Source organism: Spermophilus citellus (genome assembly GCF_964194105.1).
Source record: "Spermophilus citellus genome assembly, chromosome: 4".
In the NCBI taxonomy this organism is placed as follows: domain Eukaryota; kingdom Metazoa; phylum Chordata; class Mammalia; order Rodentia; family Sciuridae; genus Spermophilus; species Spermophilus citellus.
In genome coordinates, this window is record NC_138185.1 from 61,614,584 (window position 1) to 61,635,547 (window position 20,964).

Below are 20,964 nucleotides of genomic sequence, written 5' to 3' on the forward strand. Positions count from 1 at the left end.
GGTACTGAAATTCGAGCGCGGGAGGGCGGAGCGGGCGGCGGCGGGGCGCGGGGCCGCCGCGGTATTGGAGGGGAACCGAGTGATGGATGGCGAGGGAGGGGCGCAGGGGAGCGGCGAAGGGGGGCGCCGGGCCCCGCGGCCGAAGTGGACCGAGCCTCCCGGCTCGCTGCTCCCGCCGGCGGAGCGAGGCTGCCTTTTTCCAGCAGCGTGATTTATTTTCTTCTTTTCTTCTAAACTCTTCTTCCAGGGAGAGGCTAGTGGTAACAGGCCGAGCTGGATGGATGGGTATGGGGAGAGGGGCAGGACGCTCAGCCCTGGGATTCTGGCCGACCCTCGCTTTCCTTCTCTGCAGCTTCCCCGCAGGTAAGGCACTGCCCCCTGGCCGGAGAACCCGCTTCCCGGGCCTCCCCTCAACACGGGGCCACTTGTCCTACAGGGTTTGAGCGAGTCGGGGCTCAAGTTCGCCAGCCCTCGTTGGGTCCCCGCCTCCCATTTCCACGGGTCTTTGTTTCTCCCGTGCCCCACGGAAGGGCACGGTGGATGCCAGTGGATATCCAGGGGGGACCCCGCCCGAGCTGGGAAGGCAAGAATCGGGCGGGGAGATCTCGGGGTGCCTGTGGGCCTCTCGCCCTCTCTCCTTCGGAGAAAGAGGGTGCCCGGGACGCGCCTCTTAGAGGCTCCAGAAGAGACGGAGAAGAGGGGGCACCAACAGGGTGTTATGGGCACTTTCTCCAGCTCCTCGCCTGCCAGTTTGCAAACCTGCCTGGTGCTCAGAGATGCAGCCCAGGGCGTCCCGGAGGTTGCACCCCAGTCCCCGACCGGCCCCTCCCCTGGGACCCCTGTCCAGCCCGCAAGTGCTTGCCCACGCAGGAAGCCCACCGACCCGGTTCAGACGAGCTCGTATTCCTGTTTGATAACATTCCGCGTCGCCCCCTGTTTGTTTTTATTGTGTCAGAAAGGGAGAGAATTTTAGAATTAAAGCTGAAAAAGCCCATCTGTTTCCAATGAATCCCCCATAGTTTTTCACAATGTTTTTGGCAGATCGTTGCTTTCAAATTCCTCGGAGCCCGGACCTCTTGTTTTTGTTGGGGGAAGGGAGACCAACTCCACAGAGAAGCATTTGTTCCTTCCCAAACGCTCCGGTTTCTTTACTTTTTTTTTCCTTTTGTGGGGGGAGGGGGAAGGCACGAAACTTAAATCCCCGGTCTGTTTTCTTTGTAATGTTTCGTAAAACTTTATTTCATTTTTGCCATATGTTGCTCACAGCCTGGAAACGCCAGTTAAACCCTTCATACCCATTTTTCTCCTGCTAAAAATACAAATAAACACAATGTCACGGGCCAAATGGTCCTTCTTGCAAGGCGGGATCTCCCGGCCATTTCCATTGTGTTGCGGGGGTTCAGAGGTGTCTTTTTTGCAAAAATTCCAGCCTGTTTCTCACCTCAGTCAGATGCAGATCTGCAGCCCCTGCGCACAGCTGAGATCTGCATGATCGGTCTTGAGTTAGAGTATTGGGTTGTTTTGATTTGCTCCTCAGCCAGCTGGGTTTCAAGGAATGGACAGAACTGGGCAGTCTTGGCAAGCTTGGCCTGGCTGCGACTTGGGACTCCCGGTGGGCGGACCACGTAGGCAGCCAGTAGTACTCGGTGGGGGGCGATCAGTTTACCCTGTGTCCCGGTCCTACTACAAGGACCCCCAGCGCCTGCCCAGCCAAGTTGGCCCAAGTACTCAGCAGCTGTGAGTCCAGGAGCCTCCCAGGGAGCCGGGACCTGCTCCAGAGCTTGACCTGCTCCAAGGGACGTTCCTGGCCACGGACAAGATGAGGGAGGTGCCCGTGTACCCTAGACAGCTCTCAGCCCCATTGCACCCGCTGAATACCAAAACCTCCATTGAGGGTCATCCCCAGATCCCCATTCCTTGAAAATGCAGTTTCTCCATCCATTTAAAAGAATCCAGTTGAAATGTTGATTTCCTTCCCAAGAATTAAAGAAATAAAGTGAAAAATCACCCTCTTTTAAAAAAGAATACCCACACACCCCTTTCTGAGGAGTTGGCAGTTTGTGTTCATCTTGGTTTGGTCTAGATAAAGATTCAGTCCACTGGAAGTTTTATCAGATGGGTTGATAAATGGCTTTTGTCCCTTGGCTGCCATGGGGGATGTGATCTCAGCTCAGTGCTGAAATTGAGAAGGGGGGCTCAAGGGCCCTTAAAACAACACCTTCCTGCTCTTAAAGCTGCAGCACTTTTTTAACTTCTTAGGAGGGAAGAGGAGTTAAGGAGGGACTGGCAGAAGATCTCGAGGTAGGAAAAGCAGCAAAGGCTGAGTAGTAGTGTTTATATTGTTTCTCAATTCATTTCTTTGTCTTAAAAACTTTTATTTGAAAGTATTCCGGCATGATGGTGGGTTATATAATTCACAGCCTAAATTCCATCACTTTTGTTTCCAAGAAACCCATTTCTTTTTGGCTTCAAAACCGGTAACCAAAACCCGTCAGATGGAACAGATAGCTGCTCTACTACCATGCCAACTGGCTAACCTTTCTCCTTGACAGTTGCATGTGGTCAAGATTGCCCACCGTAATGAAAACTGAGCTTCCCATACCCCATAACTAAATCAACCGAAGGCTCCAGAACTTGTGTGTTCAAGAAACCTGGGTCTAAAGACAATTTCCTAAGTAAGGGATGAAATGGGTACTTTCCACAACAAAGAGACGAACTGTCACATCCTTTGATAGGTTGGTCCAGGAAAGGGCTTTGGCATAATGTCAGAAAACCTGCACTTCTGGCGGAAAGTGGGAAGTTAAAAATAAATAAATAAATAGCCCTGGCAAGTGTAAGGGGAGGCCCAAAGACACATTCTGGGACCCTGTGTGCCACGGCTTCTCCCACTGAAGACAGGTGGAAACTGGCTGAGCAGCCTCGTGAAAGCATAGGTTTGTTCAAAGCTGGCCAGCTTGAATGGCTGCCAGGAGTAAGCCCACAGGAGTGCAAATTAAATTGGACATAGTTCTGTGCAGAAAGATGCTTACGCTCTGCTAGACTGAGAGTGTTTGTTTTGAGTGTTTACATTTACTTACTCATGTGTATGGCCAGCCTCCTGTGGCCCTGCCTCAGTGACAGCCTCTGACCAAGGCCTTCAGGCAGACATAGCCTAGTGAAGATAAAGGGGCTCTGCCATGTCACGCGAAATGGAAGACCATCAGCTTGGATGATGCTGTGGGTCAGAGCAGAGTGGCCACATCTACCCAAGAGGGGGAGGCCAGAAAAAAACTCCTTCCACAAATAGCCTCTTCCAGACACAGTTAATAAATAGTTTTTAAGCTTTGAGGCCATCATGACTTATCAAGCAAGAGAAATCCATTCTTCTAAGAGAAATCCACCCAAGGCATGTTTTGGACAAGTTTCTTGTTAACTACACGTGGATGCTGTACTCTAGCTGTGTTTTTCAAAGTATGGTCCCTGGACCAAAAGCATCCATCTCCCCTGGGAACCTGTTAGAAATGCAAGTTCAGGGCCCACCCAAACCTACTGAAGCAGATACTCTGGGGAGGGGGCAACAATCTGCACTCCCAGGAAATATGGTACATGTTCACGTTTAAAGACCACTGGTTCTAAGAATTATTGCACTGTAGCTTTTCTTTATTCCTTATTTCTTTCCCTTACATTTTTATACAGCAGCTATTTTTAAAATGTTTAAATGTTAAATGTTATTCAGAGGGTAAACTGATTCTTGGGAGACCAAAGCCCTCTGTAATGTCCAAGCACATCTGTGTTGCTCTAGAGATGAGAATATTTCTGTTAAAACTGCAGTTTAAAATGTGCAAGCAAGGTAGCCTCCTGTGGCCCTGCCTAATTACCACATTATTACTCTCTCACAGTTGGACTTTGTATAGCAAAAGGAGAGTGTCTTAGTCCAGCTGAGCTGCTGTAACAAAATATCATTGACTAACAGTCTTGTGACAACAGAAATTTATTGCTCACAGTTCAACAGACTGGAATGTTCAAAATTAAGTTGCCAAGTGTTGTCTGGTAAGAGCCCACCTCCTGACTCATAGATGTCTCCCTTCCCTCTGTTATCCCAGGGTGGAAGGGGTAGAAGACTCTCTAGGGTCCCTTTATAAGACTACCAGTCCCATTTATGAGGGCTTTATTCCCATGACTTAATTACCTCTGAAACCCCCTTACTCCTAATACCAGTACGTTTGGAGTTAGGTTTTAACATATGAATGGGGGGTACAATCACTTAGTCTGTAGAAGAGAGAACAAGGGACATTCAGTTACAAAAGCCAGATGGCAGCAGAGCCAGCTCATAGCCATTATGTCAAGGGGTGGCCAGAGCAGTGCCTTGGCTCCTAAGGAGAGGTAATTTTAAACTCCTATAGATGATTGGCCCTATGGGCCCTGAGGGTGAGTTGGTGAGTAGAGGAAAGGATCTCTGGTCTTCTGGTTTGGAAAAGGGAGACCTCTCTGCAAGGTTAGAGAAATTTCTGGTAGTTGCACCAGCACTCAAAGGAGGGGAGTGCAGGAGAGTTGGGAACACAAGATGGGGGGATCTAGGGGCACAGATAAGGTCTTTCTATGAGATGGAGAAAGGGGGGTTACAAGAATAAGTGGGTAGGCGTGGGGACCAGTTTACATGTTGCCAGGGGGACTGTGATTCCTGCTAAGATCCTGTTCCTTGGTGAAATGTGTAAGGCCTCGTACTGGACAGAGTACCCCAGATTTGGGTTGAGTACCAATTAGGGGCCATGCTGTTTTGCTGCTGGGCTGAAATACAGCCTGCATGACTTCAAAGACCTGTTTCTTCCTGGGTGACCAACTCATCCCAGTTTGCCCAAGACTTTCCTAGTTTTAACTGGAAGCTAAGAATCCTGAGATACATCCCCAGTCCCAGGTGAACCAGGATGGTTGGTCAACCTACTTTCCATCCCTCTTCGCCTGTGTGTCGGTACACCGCTGTGAAGTCCCTGGTATGTAGGGGCCACCATGCAGTCCAGTCACCTGGGGCTGGGGCTCTTCCTGCCTTTGCCCCTTGTCACCTTGCTGTAACTGCTGCCACCATCTCTCTCCACCTCATTTGGCCAGGTGAATTAGTTTGGAGAGGAATGCCCACTACCCTGCCCACAGATCAGTGCCTTGGGCTCCTGTCACCTTGGTTGTTGATGGCTCAGCTGCTCCTTGGCTTCATTGACTCATGGGTCTTGGGATTTTGTGTTCTTCTCAGTCATCAGTTCTGTTTATAAGGGCAAGAACCTTATTTTCTGCTTCTCTCTATCCCTCCCCTCCCCTCCCAGGCATAGCTAGCACAGTCTTGGGAACTACAGGGCCCTTGGATTTTTCATGCTCAGGCTGATTTTATGTGTTTGTTTGTTTGTTTTTGCTCAAAGGACAAAGACTACAATGTTATTGTTTTCCCAGAATAATCTCACTTTTAAATCTAAATACCAAAAAGCACAAATTAAAAACAAAAAATAACCCACAGTCTAACATCTCACAATCATCATTAATTAACATTTCACAAAATTTCTTTAAGACATAATACCTTTCACGTTGTTCTCTCCAAAGTATGATCGTTTGAAGGAGAATAATAATTTTAAAAGCTCTTCTATTGATTGAGTGGTCACAATGTGCCAGGTACTCTGCTAGATGCTTTAAGCACATCCCCATAAAGATCATCATTCTCATTTTACTAATGAGGAAACAGAGGGTCAGAGAGTGCCTGATGTTACACACACAGCTTGTTACCGAGCTGAGCCAGAAGTAGAATCTGTACTCCTGTTTTTTCCTCATATACCAGATTAAATTTTCTATCTAGTGTATTAGACTGTACTATGTAGCATATGAGGCTTTAAAAGTCAGGGGTGAGAAATAAACTTTGGGGATATAATTGAATAGTGAAATGAAAGGTGTCCACATTTCCCATGGACCAAGTGCTTTTGCCTCTTCCCAGAAGCCCACTCTGCTTTCTGTCCATCTGGCTAAGCATTCCAAAGAAGAACATGGCAGCCAGTCATCAGGAAGAAAAACTGGCAGGGCCATCATTGTGCGCATTTTCCCAAGTCAGATTTATGCCCACTGGGTTTTGCTTCTGTATTCATTTCATGTACCAGTTCAGCCGAGCAGTCAGGATACTCAGACACCTATTATGGCTGTCTGCTGAGGAATGTCCCACGAACACAGGCTTACTAGCCCCGGTGTGTGTGCCAGCTGGTATTGGGCCCAGCCAAGTGCCTTTGCCCTTCCAGTGCATGAGGAAGGCTAAGGAGGAGGACCTCCCGGAGAATGGCAGGGAGAGGGGACAGCCACTTTGAATGCATTTTGTCCTGTGGCTAAGCAAATGAACCCAGGGTGCTGGAGGCAGGGCCAGGTTCATCATCTCTGGTACCAGCCCTAGAGGCAAGAAAAGGGGTTATGCCTCAAAATAGGAAGACCAAATCACTCACCTACAAGCTTTATTGACATTTGGGAAGTTACATTATTGTCTATAACCACCCTCCTTGTAGCACCTGGGGTAGCTTGAGCCTATGTTTTAAGGCAAGATGCTGCTGGCATGAATGCTGGCCCTGGCCCTGGTCCACCATGGGTCCCTCTTGCCCAGTGAAGTGCTCAGCCTCTTGACTGACAGACTGCCTGTGGCCTCTGGGAGCAAGCAAATAGACTTTCAAACCATTCTCCTGCTGACGAACTGGCCCATTTAGAAAACTGAGGTGTACCCTTGCCCTTGGCACTTGGTGTGGTTTCTCGTGGTTTCTTGTGGCATCTGGGTGTGTGTGGAGTCTGAGGCAGAGCCACACTGGCTGGGGTGTCAAGGGGGCAGCACCTCCCGCCTCAGCTCCAAGAGCAGCCCTCAGCCATTTCTACCCAGAGTCACCCCACAATGCATTAACCCTCCACGACCCCTGCCCTCCTTCCTTCCCTCCCTAGGTCAAGCTTCCTTCTCCAGTAGGCCAGACCCTGGAGGTAACCCTTAGGAAATTCCCAGTGGATTGAAGGGGTGGGAGACACTGAGGTGGAGCTGCAGGCCAGGTCAGTTCCTTGAGGCCTTCTTAGGCAGGCCTGGGGGAGGAATGTCTTTGAGGTAAGAGACCGCTGTGGCTGTCATAGGTTAAGTAAGGTAGCTCTGCTGAACCTGGTGAAAAAATGCAGTCAGTCCTGGGCGTGTTCCTCTCGGTATCTGATGCCAAACACCTGGATGTTTACAGCAGCCTGGGTGATGCCCCAGCCAGGATGATGGAATGCGGTTCCTCCCGGAGGGACACCAGCAGGCAGCCTCAGGCGGCCCTCAACTGAAGGAGACTCTAGAGTACAGCTCAGGCCAGAGTTCACCAGATGGTGACAGTAAGGCCTTTCCTGTCCCCCACCTAGATGCAGTGCTGTGGGACAAGGGACAGAAGGAGAGGGTGGAGAGCAGCCAAAGCATGGGGCTCAGGCTAGGTGTGGGCGAGTTGGCCTCTGGCTTCATGCTAGCTCCCTCACCCCCTTCAGGATTTTGATATGACATGCTGCCAAGAGGGCAGCTGGGGTCTGCTGCCACTCCAAGTGGGCAGTGAGGCGGGGAAGTGGGAGGTCTCGAGGCCGGTGTCCCCACAGGCTGGCAGTGACTTTCTGGGAAGTTGCTCCCTCCCTTCGTCTGCCTGCCTCTCTCCTAACTGAAGCCGTGGCCTCTTCAGTGTCCCACTTCCTCAAATTGCACTATGATCATATCGCTTTCCTACCACCAATTCACCAGGGGCTCCTTCTGATCCACTGGCAAAGGCCAAAGCCCCTGGGCAGGCAGGTCAGTCAGGAAAAGAACAGCCACCCAGGGTTTCAGAGGGAAGCCAGGGTTGGGAATTGTTGGATGAGTCTGAAAAGCAAAGAGGGACCACTGAGGCACACGGAGTTGCAGGAAGCAGCTTCTACCTCTGGGGCCAGAGGGACCAAGAGAAGAGGAACTTGAAGGAGGGGCTGCCCGGCCTGTCTTGGTGCTTGGGGAGTGGCACGTTGTGCAAAAATGCCAGAGGCTGATGGGGAGAAGGGCCATTGCTCAAGGAGCAGGAACAGCCTTGGACAGAAGGTGCACTTCTCTCCACCTCCAGCTTTTCTTTCTCTGTCTGGTGCTGGGTACTAGGATCTAAGAGGGAACTAGGTGACAAAAGAAAAGCGGGCTTTGCAGAGTCCCTGCCCCTCCAGCAGAGGAAGGCAGAGAGGCTGAGTGACATTTGCTTTATGCCTGATACCTAAACCCCTGGCTGCACTCTGACCAACCAGCATTCGCCTCTTGGCTATCTCAGTTATTCTGGAGGCTCCTGTTTCCAGAGTCCTCCTTTCCTGTATCACCTGTCACTGAAATGCTACTTCCCCCATACAAAAAGCAACCTCCATTTTTAAATCATGTAGTCAGAGGAAACACATTTGCTTTGCATTCCACAAGTTGGTATGACTGAGTCTGCTTAAGCCCAGAGACTAACAGGCTTGTTCCAGGAACAGCATTAATCACAGTTCCCAGCACATGGTACGGTCCAGAGCTTTCAGCTGGCAAATGAATTCAGACAGTTACTATGCAAGCCACAGAGTTGGATAAAGACAACTTGACCGTGGGACTCTATTTGAAATGAGCCTTACCGCTTTAAGAGAGAGCAGGTTTTCTTCCCTCCCGGCTTACCCCACTCCTCCTGCACTGCAACTGAAACCTGATCTAATCCCTTTGCACGCGGGTAATTTATTGGTCTATTGGGCTTTTCTTGGTGGCAAATTGCATTGTCTTTATTCCTGGGCTCAGGCTCTGGAGCGACTCACCACATTCCTAAGACTCCTTTCTCAGGGTTGATCCTTCACACCCCCTCCGTGAACAGCAAAATAAGTTTTATTGGGCTTCTTTGTTATGCAAACAGCGTGGTAATAATCAGGCTATTATTCTGAAAGATTGGGCTTGATTAACAGTTCAAAGGAGGACTCTGAAAGCAGCTAATGCCGCACTGGTGCATAAATATTTTCATCCTGCCTGGGTCTGTACAGCTGGTGTTCCAAGAGCCCCGCTCTGCCTTTCTGCTTCCCAGAGGCACTGGGCTGCTATTAAAAAGAAAAAAAAAAATGAAATCCAACAAGCTGTGCGCTGTGAATTCTCTTTCTGCTGTGGCTCAGCCCACAAGGAAAGCCGTCTGGAGCCCAGCTCCCCAAAGTGTTACCTACGCACACTTACTTAGGTGGGCTGTGAGCAAGCCCGTGCTCCAGACCCAGGGAACTAGTTGGGGAACAGAGTAAAAAGAGGCATCAAATCATCTTAGGGGTGCTTTTGAGTGTGCTGTATGGGATCCACCATATGCCAGGACGAAGATGGGGGCCGAATTCTTGGGAGATTCCCAGGCAAATAGGGAGGATGCATCTTGGTGGCCAGAGGAAGCCCAGTTAGGTGTTGGGATGGCACAGATGGCCCAGTGAGGTCCATAGGAAGAGCAGCTGAAGGACTAGGCCTGAGAAGGTGATGCGGGAAAGCCCAGTGGCAGTCTTGATAAATATTAAATAACAAATGTAGGACAATTATATTTTAGCCTTTTCTGTATGGCTGTAGCGAAGAATGGAGACCCTAGGGAAGTCCCCGAGAAGGAACTGGAGCTGTCCAGAGCAGGAGGGGCCCCGCCTTGCCCTGGCAAGGGTGCTGTAGGGAGTGTCCTGCCTCTGGGACAAAGGAAGGTGGCAACTGGTAAGCTCTGGCATCCTCCCCAGCTCCCAAGTTGTGGATTTCTGTGGTGCACCTTAAAAAGTGAACATTGCGTTTGGTCCTAGTGATCCTTTGTGCTGTTGGTACATTAGATTACACAGAGGAGAAGCAGCTCTGGCTCTATTGCACAAGTCAAGAACTAATGGGTCATAGGATTGCCTGGGGTCCCAAGCTGAGCACTAAAGGCTCATTGCACCCTGCGAGGTCTGGGAGCCCACCCTGTCCTCTAAGCATGCCTGGGCCTCACTCTGATCCACATCTGATCCACATCCCCTGCCTGGCAAGGCAGGGCAATGGATCAAATTCAAGAGCTTCCTGTTGGTGAGTCTGGGCAGGGCCAGACCACTGTCTCTGTGGGTCTCCCATCTAGGGTCTCAGGGCTCTCCTGTTTGTCCAACAGCTGGTCCTAAAAGTTCCAGACGTTCAGAAGGCCTGGGTCAAATGAAAATATGCAAAGTACACAATGCCTCACCAATGTGTTTTTGAAGGGCATAAGCTCTACGAGGCACCTTTGCCTTTTTCTTGGGTGTCTGTGAGGTACCGCTGCTATCCAAGAACAAGTTAGTGGCTGGAGTAGAAATGAAAGCTTAGGAAAACTTCTAATCAGGTCCACTCCATGCATAGTGGCTGTCTTGGATCCACCCAGAGGATACAGGACTAAAAGGGGCCACTCTCCCCTTTGCAGTGCCCAGGTGGGACTGGTCAGCTGCCACTCTCCAGGGCTGCAAGCTCCCTTCTGCATTACTGAAAGCACTGAGGGTAACTTGTGCTGAAAAGCTGGCTTCCTTGTGCTACTTCCTGAGTTGCTGTAAGATCTGTTTCAAACTCACCCCCCCCCCCTTCCTTGGACACTTGCTTCAGAATTCCAAGGTTTTCTGTCTGAATTTAAGGTCTTGTACTTTTTTTTTTTTTTAAGATACACATAAAAATCAGCCCCTCTGGAATCTCTTTGGCAGGTGACACCACAGCTTTTGCTTTTGATGCTGGACCAGATTACATTCAGGTCCCTGACCTCTGGCGGACTTGCAGTTGGTGATTTAGGACACTGGACATGGGCCAGTGGGATAGCTCTGTGAGGGTCAAGGGCCTCTCAGCTCACCACCCACGGGGACAGTCCAGCCCGGGTAACCCCAAGGACCCTCTCTGAGGTTCCTGGGAAATGACATCCCAACATGTCTACTTTAGGCCAACAAGCCCCAGAGAGCAGTGTTACCATCTGAAGAGAAGGCACAGGGCAGCAGGCACCCCCAGTTCTGGTACCAGCTTGCCACATCAGTAGCAGCCCTGTAACCCCTTCCCCTTCCCCTGCTCTGAGCTCCGGTTTCCCCATCTGGGATGGAAGCCCTTGGATTTCCTCTGAAGCACCAAGGAAGGTTTGCAAGGCTGGTTCACGGTGCCCTGGACACTTTGGGCAGCCGGGGAGCCACCTGAGTCAGAGGTGGGCCTTTTCACAGCAGCATCTGCCCATGGTGGGCTCCCTGCAGGCCTTTCTTCAGGAAGCGCTCAGAATCGATTTGACACGTGGCTGCATCAGAACCAGGCTTGGGAAGAGAAGCCACGTTGTACTTTTGGACCTTTGGGGAGCTGGGCCATTTCAGCTGGTATCTCCGGGACGGACTCTTATGGCAGTTGCACTTTGAAAAGCATAGAAACCACTCAGCACCACAGCACTGTGGCTGTGTGACCCCGGCTAGCTCCAGTCCCCAAGTCCTCTGCACTTACATCCATCAAATAAAAATAATAGAAATTCCCGTCCTCTGCTTAGGGTAAGTAGTGAAGATGCAATATGAAAGCCGCTTGTCACTTGCACACGGCCAAGAGAGTTCAGGGCTTTATTGTCCTGATGGTTATTTCTTCTGAGATGAGGGCCAACCCGTGTGTCTGCCCCACTGCTGTATCCACCCCACTTCCAGTCCCAGGCTCTCTCCCAGTGGAGTCATGGGTGCACGGCCCCTTCCCCAGTAAGCCCTCTCAAGGGCAGGAAGCAGAACTCAGGTCTTTGTTCATCCTGTGGTCCCCACAGGACCTAGTGCTGCTTGGAAAGGCTGGGAGGGAAAGCATCTTGGAGCCTGAGAGCTGGGTTGGCATCCACCCTCCATCCAGAAAGCTAGGAGAGGAGCTATTTAATGCCTGTAAGCCTCAGTGTACTTGTCTGCTGAATGGGGATACTAAGTCCCAGGGCTGTCATAGGGTTAAAAGAGACACACGTACAGCATCCCGCACAGAGCACATGCTCAGTACACATTATCTGTGATTTCTATCAGCCTCCCCCATAAATTTAACAGAACAGAATTAACAACACAAAAACATCTTTTTTTGTGGAGCTTCCTTCCTGAGTTCTCCAGACTCTGCTTTCATCACTAGTCCCCCTCAGTGCACCCGTGGAGAGATTCCAATGCTTCTCTGTAGCTCAGAGAGGTCAGTAAGTTTGCCTGTGGTCACACAGCAATGGCATGGCAGAGCTGGATTTACCCTGGCTATCGGCCCCACTGCTGCCTCCCAAAATAGGTCCCCACGTTGGTGAGATTCTCCTATTGGGCATTGCCCCATGTCATAAATCTGTACCCTCCTAAACTTGGTGACACTGAATTTCCCGAGTGCAAGAGTGACCTCTGTCACCACCTGTGAGCAATAGGTGGGCAGGCGGCCATGCCCACTTAGCCAGGACACTGCTCCTAGGATGGTGGACTCTGGGAAGGGAGGGGAGCAGGCAAAGGGCTCGTGGATGAGCGCAGTGGCAGGGCCTCATTCTGTGGCCTCCGGTGGCTCTAAGTTGGTGATAAGGCGGCTGCACATGCTCCTGCTGTTTGCTTCTGGGGAGAGCTGACTCTTGATTCTTCACCACTGGTCCCTGTCCCACCCCAGAGGAAGTGTCCCTAATGGGACACACCCCAGACAAGCCATTTCTAAATTGGCCCTTTGTGACTATTGCAAAAGATGCACCCTTACTCTGAAGCCTGGCCAATCCAAAGTGACCCCAGGGACTTGAGCCAAGTGCAGATCCCCAGGCCCACCTTACCCTGCCTGCGCTCCTCTGCAGAGAGGGCTCCACCTAACTGCTGTTGGGCCAACCTACTTCTTCAACTTAAATGGAAAAGCTACAGCTTTCCCATCAAAATTATTTTCCTGGTGTCATTTAAATAATTAATTTAAATAATTAATGGTGCTCATTTAAATAATTAAAAGAAAAAACATTCACCCAGATACCACCTGAAACGACCTTGTTTATCAACAATGATGCAAGCACAGATCCCATGACAAGGAAAGCACTGGCCCTCGGACTCCGGTGTGTGTCCTGGACAGGTGATTTCCACTTTGGAAGGGTGGGTGGGAGAAGCTCCAGGAGAGGGGTCAGCCAAGTAGAGGGTGGACACCTGGTGCAGACGGCATCACATGGGGCACCTCTGAGATGGCTGCGTGCTCCTGGATTCTTTCATAAGCCTGCTCGTGAATATTTTTGTTCCTGCTTTTATGTCCAACTCAATTTTATAAGTAAAGCCAGCAACAGAAGAGCAAACTGGTGTTTTCCAGGTCACAGACTAAGTTAGGGTCCCAACTTGGAATGATGGGGGCAATGACTGAAGGCCACCTCACCCAGCACTGGGCTGTGACCTCAGAGACCGGGCCTCTCAACTGATCCACCAGCCCCTTTGTCCTGGGACCTGTATGGAAGCCTCAAACCTACTGCAGGTCTGCCTGCCTGGCCACTTGTGGTCACTATGGACTGTGCAGAAGAAGGCCAGGAAAGGGCAAGTTCTCTAAGTCCAGGTTCAAGATTCAGGTGTGTTAAAGCCTCAGTTCTTAGGCATGGTCATCTTGGCTAATCATTAATAAGGTCTCAAAGCTTGTGATTCACACACACACACACATACACACACACACACAAATTAGGGCAGATCCAAGGTTACCACTCTCAGACTCCCAACTTGCAAGACGGAGATGGGAGCTACAGTAACCACGACAGAAGCCAGGTGCTAATGATCAGGCCTAATAGAATCATAGCAGCCAGTAGTCTTTGAGCTTGGCTATATATGCCAGTGGCATCCAAAGTCCCATGCATGAGACAAATCATTTAACACTCTCAATGACCTCACACTGTAAATCCTATTTCCCATTTTCTAGATGAATATAAAGAGGCACAGAGAAGTTAAGTAATTTGCACAAGGTCAACAGTGGCAGAACTAGGGACACATTTAAGAGTGGAGCCTAAATTCCTGCCAAATTTCTCTTGCTTCATGCCAAAATTCTTGAGGCTAGCCATGAAAGTCTACACAAGTGTCAGAGGCCCAAGAATGGCCTGTCGGTTCCCACAGTCCTGCTGCATGGAATTGCTGACCACTCCTCTGCTATCTAAGCTGGGAGGTGCCCCACTTGCTCTTTCAACATGCAGGTCTGCATGTCTGGCCATTCCAGCTCTGGACCAGCTGTGCAAGAGAATCCAGAAGGCCAGATAGGGCAGGTGTCACCTTTTACAAGCACCTGCGGAAAATTCTCACCATCTGCAAACATGCGGTATGGGTGTGTGTTCCCTGCATCCCGGCCACACAGGGGAGAAGGGGCCTGGAGTCCCTGGGCCCTGCCCTGATGGTCTGTCTATTCCCTTCCACAGCCATCTCCCCGTGCAAGATCCTCAAGTGCAACTCTGAGTTCTGGAGCGCCACGTCCGGCAGCCACAGCCCGGCCTCTGACGACGCCCCTGAGTTCTGTGCTGCCCTGCGTACCTACGCCCTGTGCACGCGGCGGACGGCCCGCACCTGCCGGGGTGACCTGGCCTACCACTCCGCAGTCCATGGCATAGAGGACCTCATGAGCCAGCACAACTGCTCCAAGGATGGCCCCACCTCACAGCCTCGCCTGCGCACACTTCCACCAGCAGGGGACAGCCAGGAGCGCTCGGACAGCCCCGAGATCTGCCACTACGAGAAGAGCTTCCACAAGCACTCAGCCGCCCCCAACTACACGCACTGTGGTCTGTTCGGGGACCCGCACCTCAGGACTTTCACAGACCGCTTCCAGACCTGCAAGGTGCAGGGCGCCTGGCCACTCATCGACAATAATTACCTGAATGTGCAGGTCACCAACACACCTGTGCTGCCTGGCTCCCCAGCCACTGCCACCAGCAAGGTAAGGAATGGGGAGGTAGCCGCGCTGGTACCAGGATCCAGACACTTGGCCCCCAGACCCTCCAGCACCACTGTGCTCTTATGGTCGGTGCACGGGAAGTGATTCAGAACTGTTCTAGAGATTCTTTGTCATGAGGTAAATCAACCTAGAACCATATCTGCATTTTGCCCAGAGTGTGGTATTTCTCAAACTTCTGGTCACTAGAGATTTGAGAATTGTGTATTTTGGGGTCATAAACCTGCATTCATATGTATATAGAGTTTTGGGGTTGGTGGGGGCCTGTTTGGTTTTTTGTTGTTTTTTGGTTTGTTTTTCCAGCACTGGAGATAGAACCCCGTGACACTCTACCACTGAGCTATATCCCCATCCCTCATTTTATTTTTATTTTGAGACAGGGTCTAAGTTGCCCAGGCTGACCTGGAATTTGTGCACTCTCAGCTGAGAGCTAAAGGTGGGCCCAGGATTTCTGAGTCCCACAGTCTCTTTCCTCCTCCTGGGGCTAGCGCCACCTGGCAAGTAGAGCTCCATTTTACAGATCAGTAGCCTGAGGCTCTGGGAGACAGTGACCTCCGTACCTAAAACGCAGTTGGCAGGAACCACTGAGCTAGTCTTAGATGCAAGTCTTACTCGTATGGCCACTACCAGAGGCAGCCCTGGACATGGCCCATGGCACAGGCAAGGGGACAGACACCCGGTCTACCCCAGATTCCTTCTCTAACCACGTTTGTAGGGCCTCCGGTAACATCATATTCATACTTGTCAGGACTTGAGGTCTCAAGAGTGAGCCTGCAGAGTCCAGGTGGTGAGGACACTGCTGCCCTCCTCAGTGCCCAGCCTCTGTGCACTCCTGGCCTGGTCCGCCAGGGCCCCCTGGGGCTTCCGGGTTGGCCACATGGCAGCGGGTCTGTTTTCCCAGGAAGAATTTGTTGGAAGACAGCGTGTCAGGCAGCGCCAGCCTGGCCCACAAGGGCATTTCTGTTTCTTCCCACCCCGCCACACCCAGAAAAGGACAGTGAGGTGACCTGGCAGCCAGGAAAATGCTCCATCCCTGCCACTTCCCTCTGCGCCGGTGGCCCTGGCCTGCCTAGGGGAGGTCTCTCTCTGAGCCCTCCCACTGGGTAGGAAACAAGCAGTAGATGCCCAGAAAGGCCCTGGGCACCAGGTTGTAGGTGCCAGGCCAGCACACTCTCTCCTCGGCACGCTCAGGGGTGCCCATGTCAAGGACCCATCCACCTTCCCAGTCGCCCCTTCACCTACCCACCACCCTCCCTCTCTAGAGCCAACATAAATGAAGACTGGGAGCCTGAAGCAGCAGCTTCTAAATCTAGCAACAAACATACTGTGGGAGGCGAGTCGGCCTCCCTGCTCCAACCTGCGGGCTCCTGAGGTCTGGCGGGGGCATCTGAGGAGGTCTAGAGTATGAGAGGGATGTGGACCCCAAGCAGCTGTCCCTCCTGACCCAGGGTGGTGTGACCACCAAATGTGGCAGCAGAGCCAACCACAGAGCTGGGAGCGGCTGTGGTGTGCGATCGGGGAGGCTAGGGGTGACAAAGTGGAGCAGGAGACTTGGCTGAGTACTGCTGGGGCATGTGCCTTGGCTCAGAAAACCTGGGCCCACCTTTGGCGCTCAGCTGAGAGTGCAGCGGTGCTGTCCATGAACCAAAGGGATTGCTCATTGCTTCCTTCGCTCATTCTTGTGTATCACTTATTGACTTAACCCACGTGTCTCAAACACCTGTTCTAATCCAGGCTTCTGCCGGGCACTGTAGAACTACCCAAGCAGGGATGGGAGAATCTCCCTCCTGGTGCCAGCCCCGAGGTTTCCAGAAGGGCCTGGAGCTGTGTGGCAGAGCTGGACAGCCCTGCCCTTCTGCTATGCCTGGGTCACCTTTGATCTCAGCAGGCTGAGCACTCTGAGGCCCCATCAGCCAGCCTCTGCTGGAGGCCACACAGTGACAGCGTCAGTGTCTATGGCCAAGCCAGCCTCAGAACTCCGGCCAGACCGGGGGCCTGTGGTGCCCAGGCGAGAAACATCAGTGGCAGGTTTCCAGCGCGCTGGCCTGTCCCTGCCTGTTCTCCTAGGCCTCCCCCTCGCAGGTGTGTGTGCTTGCTCACTCATTGATTCAGGAACCAGTCACCCTTCTCCTGGGCCAGCCGTAAGCTCAGTGCTGTCCTCCCTCCCCACAGCCCCCAGGAGAGGTATGTGGGACAGCGGGAGGCTGAGGGCCTCGGAGCCCTAGGTAGAGCCCTGGAAAGACAGTCCACTGAACTGGCCCTGAAGGGCTAGTGAGCCTCCAGGCAAAGAGACTGAAGAGTCAGCGTTGAAGGCAGACAGGGCAATCTGGTACCTTGAAAAGAGGAATGGAGGCCAAGGTCTGTTGGTCTTTTGTGACCCACGGCCACCCAGAGTCCTGATCCTCAAGCTCAGAGAAACCTACTTCCCCCTCTGTCCCTCCCTCTGCCATTTGCCACCTGCCCACCCTGCATACCAGCGGCCCCTGCCCTGGCTTCCCAGAGCCTGTTCAGCCTCTGCCTGGCCCTTACTCTGACCCCACAGCCTTGCAGTTGTGAACCCTTCCTTTTGTGCTCCTTTCCCATGATAACTGCCATTATCCACCTGGCCCCTCCCTCTGTTCTCATGGACAATCAAAATCTTGTGTTCTCTATCCCGGGAAGACATGTCAGCAGCTTCCCACCCTTCTGTGCCCAGCCCCCGACTCTGTGTCTCTCTTCCCAGCTGGGCTAGTCATGCCCATTTTACAGGTGGAGAAACTGAGGCTCAGGGAGGACCTCGGTTCCTCTGCCTCCCCCTTCTCCCCAGCACTTACCAATCTGTCACACGGCCTAATTCCTCTCTTTGGTCAGTGACTTGCCCCGGCCCCCCCGGGGTGGGGGGTGTAGGGGGGCGGTCTTGAATGTTTTTGCTCCTTGTCTTCATGCATGGTGTTGATGAAGCCCAGGTTTTGCCCTGTGCAGCTCTGAGCAGCTCAGCAGAGAGCCCGGGGCCCCTCTGGGAAGGGGGCAGCCAAGGCAGAGCAGCAGTCGCGCCCGTGGCTGTGTTGGCAGCATGCCGCCAGCTTTCGACAGGCCCCCTTCATGCTGTTACTTGTGGTTGAGTCCCTGGCACGGGTGCCAAGGAGAGTCAGGCAGCCTGTCAGCCTTCCAGCAGACTGTCTCTGCCAGAGATGGTGGGGAGGGAGAAACCAGCCTTTCCTGTTCCAGGGAGACCGATGGCACTTGGAAAGCAGGGTGCCCCCCCCACCGGTGTCTGTGTGGCCCTGCACACCGGGCAGGGACACCAGAGCCCCTTTCCCCCCCTAGTAGCAAGACCACCCACTGCCAGACCACCCTGCTGGCCCACTCCGCCCCTGAAGGCGGCCTCTGCACCACAGTGGGCGAGCTGCTGAGCTGGCTGGAGAGAGGGAAGAAGCAGGAGGTTGAACCATATGAAGTTGCCATCTTCACAGATCGGAGAGTGGAGAGTAGCAGCAATTTCATGTAGTGCAAAGCTCAGGACTCCACACAGCAGGCAGAGAGGCTGTGTCCATCTGTGGCCTCCCACCCAGAGCAAATCATAAGTACACCACCACCTCAGGATCAGGCCCAGACCTCCAGAGAGGGAGATGGGGCAACGAGTCCCGTGGGTAAGGAGCTATGTAGTCAGGGTCTCTGGATGTAATGCTCTGGACTCCCTCAGGGACCCATGGAGAGCCTTTCAGTTCTTTTAAACTATGATCCAGCCCAAACTGATGAGTCTTTACATCATGCATTCAGAAAATGCCATTTTTAATATTTTTTTTACGGAGGAAGGGATCCAGGAAGGCCCAAGTGTCTGACATCCTAAAAGTCAACACTGTAGCCTGCAGCTTATACAGCACCTCCTGCCCTGTCTTTTTAAGTAATAGGGGAGAATATAAGGTGGTCTTTCTGCAGACACCCTGGCCCAGGCTCTTCTCTGTCCTCCTCAAGACCCCGTGGCTGCCACCACTTCCTGCGTCATCCTTAACTTTACACCAGTGTGGGGGCATGCAAAGCACAGATGGCACAGAGCCAGAAATACCTCCAGAGGCCCTCACCACCTTGTGGGTTTCCTCAGCCTAGAACATTCTGCAGCAATAGGCACTCTGCAGGCCTCAAACCTCTGCCCCAGGCTGAGACCACTGTCTGCTTTCCCTTGGCCTCCAGGACCTTGGACAACAGGGCTCTTCCTGTTCATGCCTCAAGCCATCTAAAGTTGCATCCAGAGGCTTCCTGGTCTGTGACTTTGCCCCAGGCCCTAGGAGGCCCCATCTGGCTTTGACTCTCCTGCCTGAGCTGAGGTCTTTCTGCTGGATGCCCCAACTTCTCTCCCTGATTAGGGTTACTTTTGGCTTGCTCTGCTTTCCAGGTCCTCTGGGGCCAGGTCCTCAGCATATACCTGCTGTTAGGCCAGAAACTCCCTTAGCACTTTTGAGCATTGCCCTCCACCCCGAGAGCCATCCTAGGCTGTCATCATGCCCCTTCAATGACCACTCCCTGCCCCAGAGTGTCCAGGTAGAGGCCAGCCACAGCCAGACCATATTTGCCATCAGCAATCTCCTTCCATTTGCCTGGGTCCCTTCGCCCTGCAAACCCTTTCCCAGTAGGAGGGTGAGGAATTGGGGCTGGGCATTGAGAGTGAGAGGATAGGTCTTGGGAGCCTTGAAAGGCCAGGATGCCACCTTGACCTCCACATCTCAGTGGCTCCAAGCTGGGATTCCGAGTTCCCACTCTCTTGGTCCAGGAGAGCAGTGTCTTTAGGGGCAGCCAGAGCTCCCCATGGCACAACAGCTGATCCCTGACAGCAGCCATGGGGAGAAAGGAGTTATTTCTCTCAGTTTCACTCATGTCTCCAATCCATATAGTCTACCTGTTCCTGGAAAGAGCAACCAGACACCTTACCAGGGGTAACAGAAGGAAACTCCCACTCTCAGCACCCCCCTCCCCAGCTGCTTATCTTGGACCCTTCTCCCTGGCCTCATACTCTGTGCACAAAAGAGCCCAGAAGCTGCAAATCCAGAAACTAATTCCAGCTCTGCCTCTTGCTGACGGTGTGGCTTCCGGCAAGTCACTGTACCTCTTTGAGCCTGTTTCCTCATCTGTAATGGGGGGTAATGTCATTGCCCTTGCAGTGCCCCAGGAGACTCACACATCAGACCCAGTGAGTGCATCTGTACAGGTGGTTCTCAGGTTACTAACAGGGTCACTGGACCATCCACCTCTGCTCCAGCAGCTCACCCCAGCTGTAGGCTCCACTGGAAATGGGTCTCCTCGCTCTGGCTGGCTGTGCCTGCAGCCTGAAGCCTTGGTCTCATTTTGTTGATCAGTATCTTCCATCTTTGCCTCTTGTTTCTGCTCCCCTTCTCCAAGGCCTAGCTTGATGTGACCCCTTACAGCAGACTTGGGACAGTGGCCTTTGTCCTCCTCTACTTGCTTCTGTGGATTTTGCCTATTCATTCTTTCTCTGAGCATCGGTTTCCTCCATCCATCTGCTGTTCAGCTTAGCCACTCGCAGTCTTTCAGGAAGTGTGATGCAAGTGCCACGGGTTCCATGCAAGATGATGTTTGTGGGCCATATCAGTTTCCTATTGCTAATATAACAAATTACCATACATTAAGTGACTTCAACCAACAGAAATTTATCCTTATAATGCTGGAGGACAGAAGTCCAAAATGAGCCTTACAAGGCTGAATCAAGCTGTCAACAGGGCTGGTCCCTCTAGAGACTCCAAGGGGGAAATCCATTTTCTGCATCTTGGCATTGAGGGTGAGAGGTCAGGGCCTGGGAGCCCTGAAAGGCCTGAGTACCACCTTGCACTCAGCATGGCCCTTCCTCTCTGGCTCCAGCCTGGGATTCTAAGTTCCAGCTCCCTTGGTCCAGGAGGGCAGTGCATTTAGAGGCAGCCAGAGGTCCCTGTGGCACAACAGCTGGGCCCTGAGAGCAGCTGTGGGAGAAGGTGGTTCTTTCTCTTCCAGTTTCATTCATGTCAGCAATCCTTGTAGTCTACTTGGTGGCTTCTGGCATTGCTTGGCTTATCCCTACATCATTCCAGTCTCGTCTTCCAAGCTAACACATCCTTCCTGTCCTCCTTCCCCATCACCTCTGCTCACTTTTGTGTGAA

The 20,964-nt window shown here is 52.2% G+C and overlaps 1 protein-coding gene across 2 annotated transcripts in view; it reads left to right on the forward strand.

The window, feature by feature from the left end:
• The window catches only part of RGMA (repulsive guidance molecule BMP co-receptor a), a 38,409-nt gene that overhangs the window by 15,866 nt on the left and 1,579 nt on the right, over window positions 1-20,964 (forward strand). For both annotated transcript variants that reach the window (XM_081293589.1, XM_081293590.1), the window contains exons 2-3: window positions 248-363; window positions 14,310-14,824. In XM_081293589.1, the coding sequence (XP_081149715.1) occupies window positions 248-363; window positions 14,310-14,824 (631 nt within the window). The remainder of the gene's footprint in view (window positions 1-247; window positions 364-14,309; window positions 14,825-20,964) is intronic.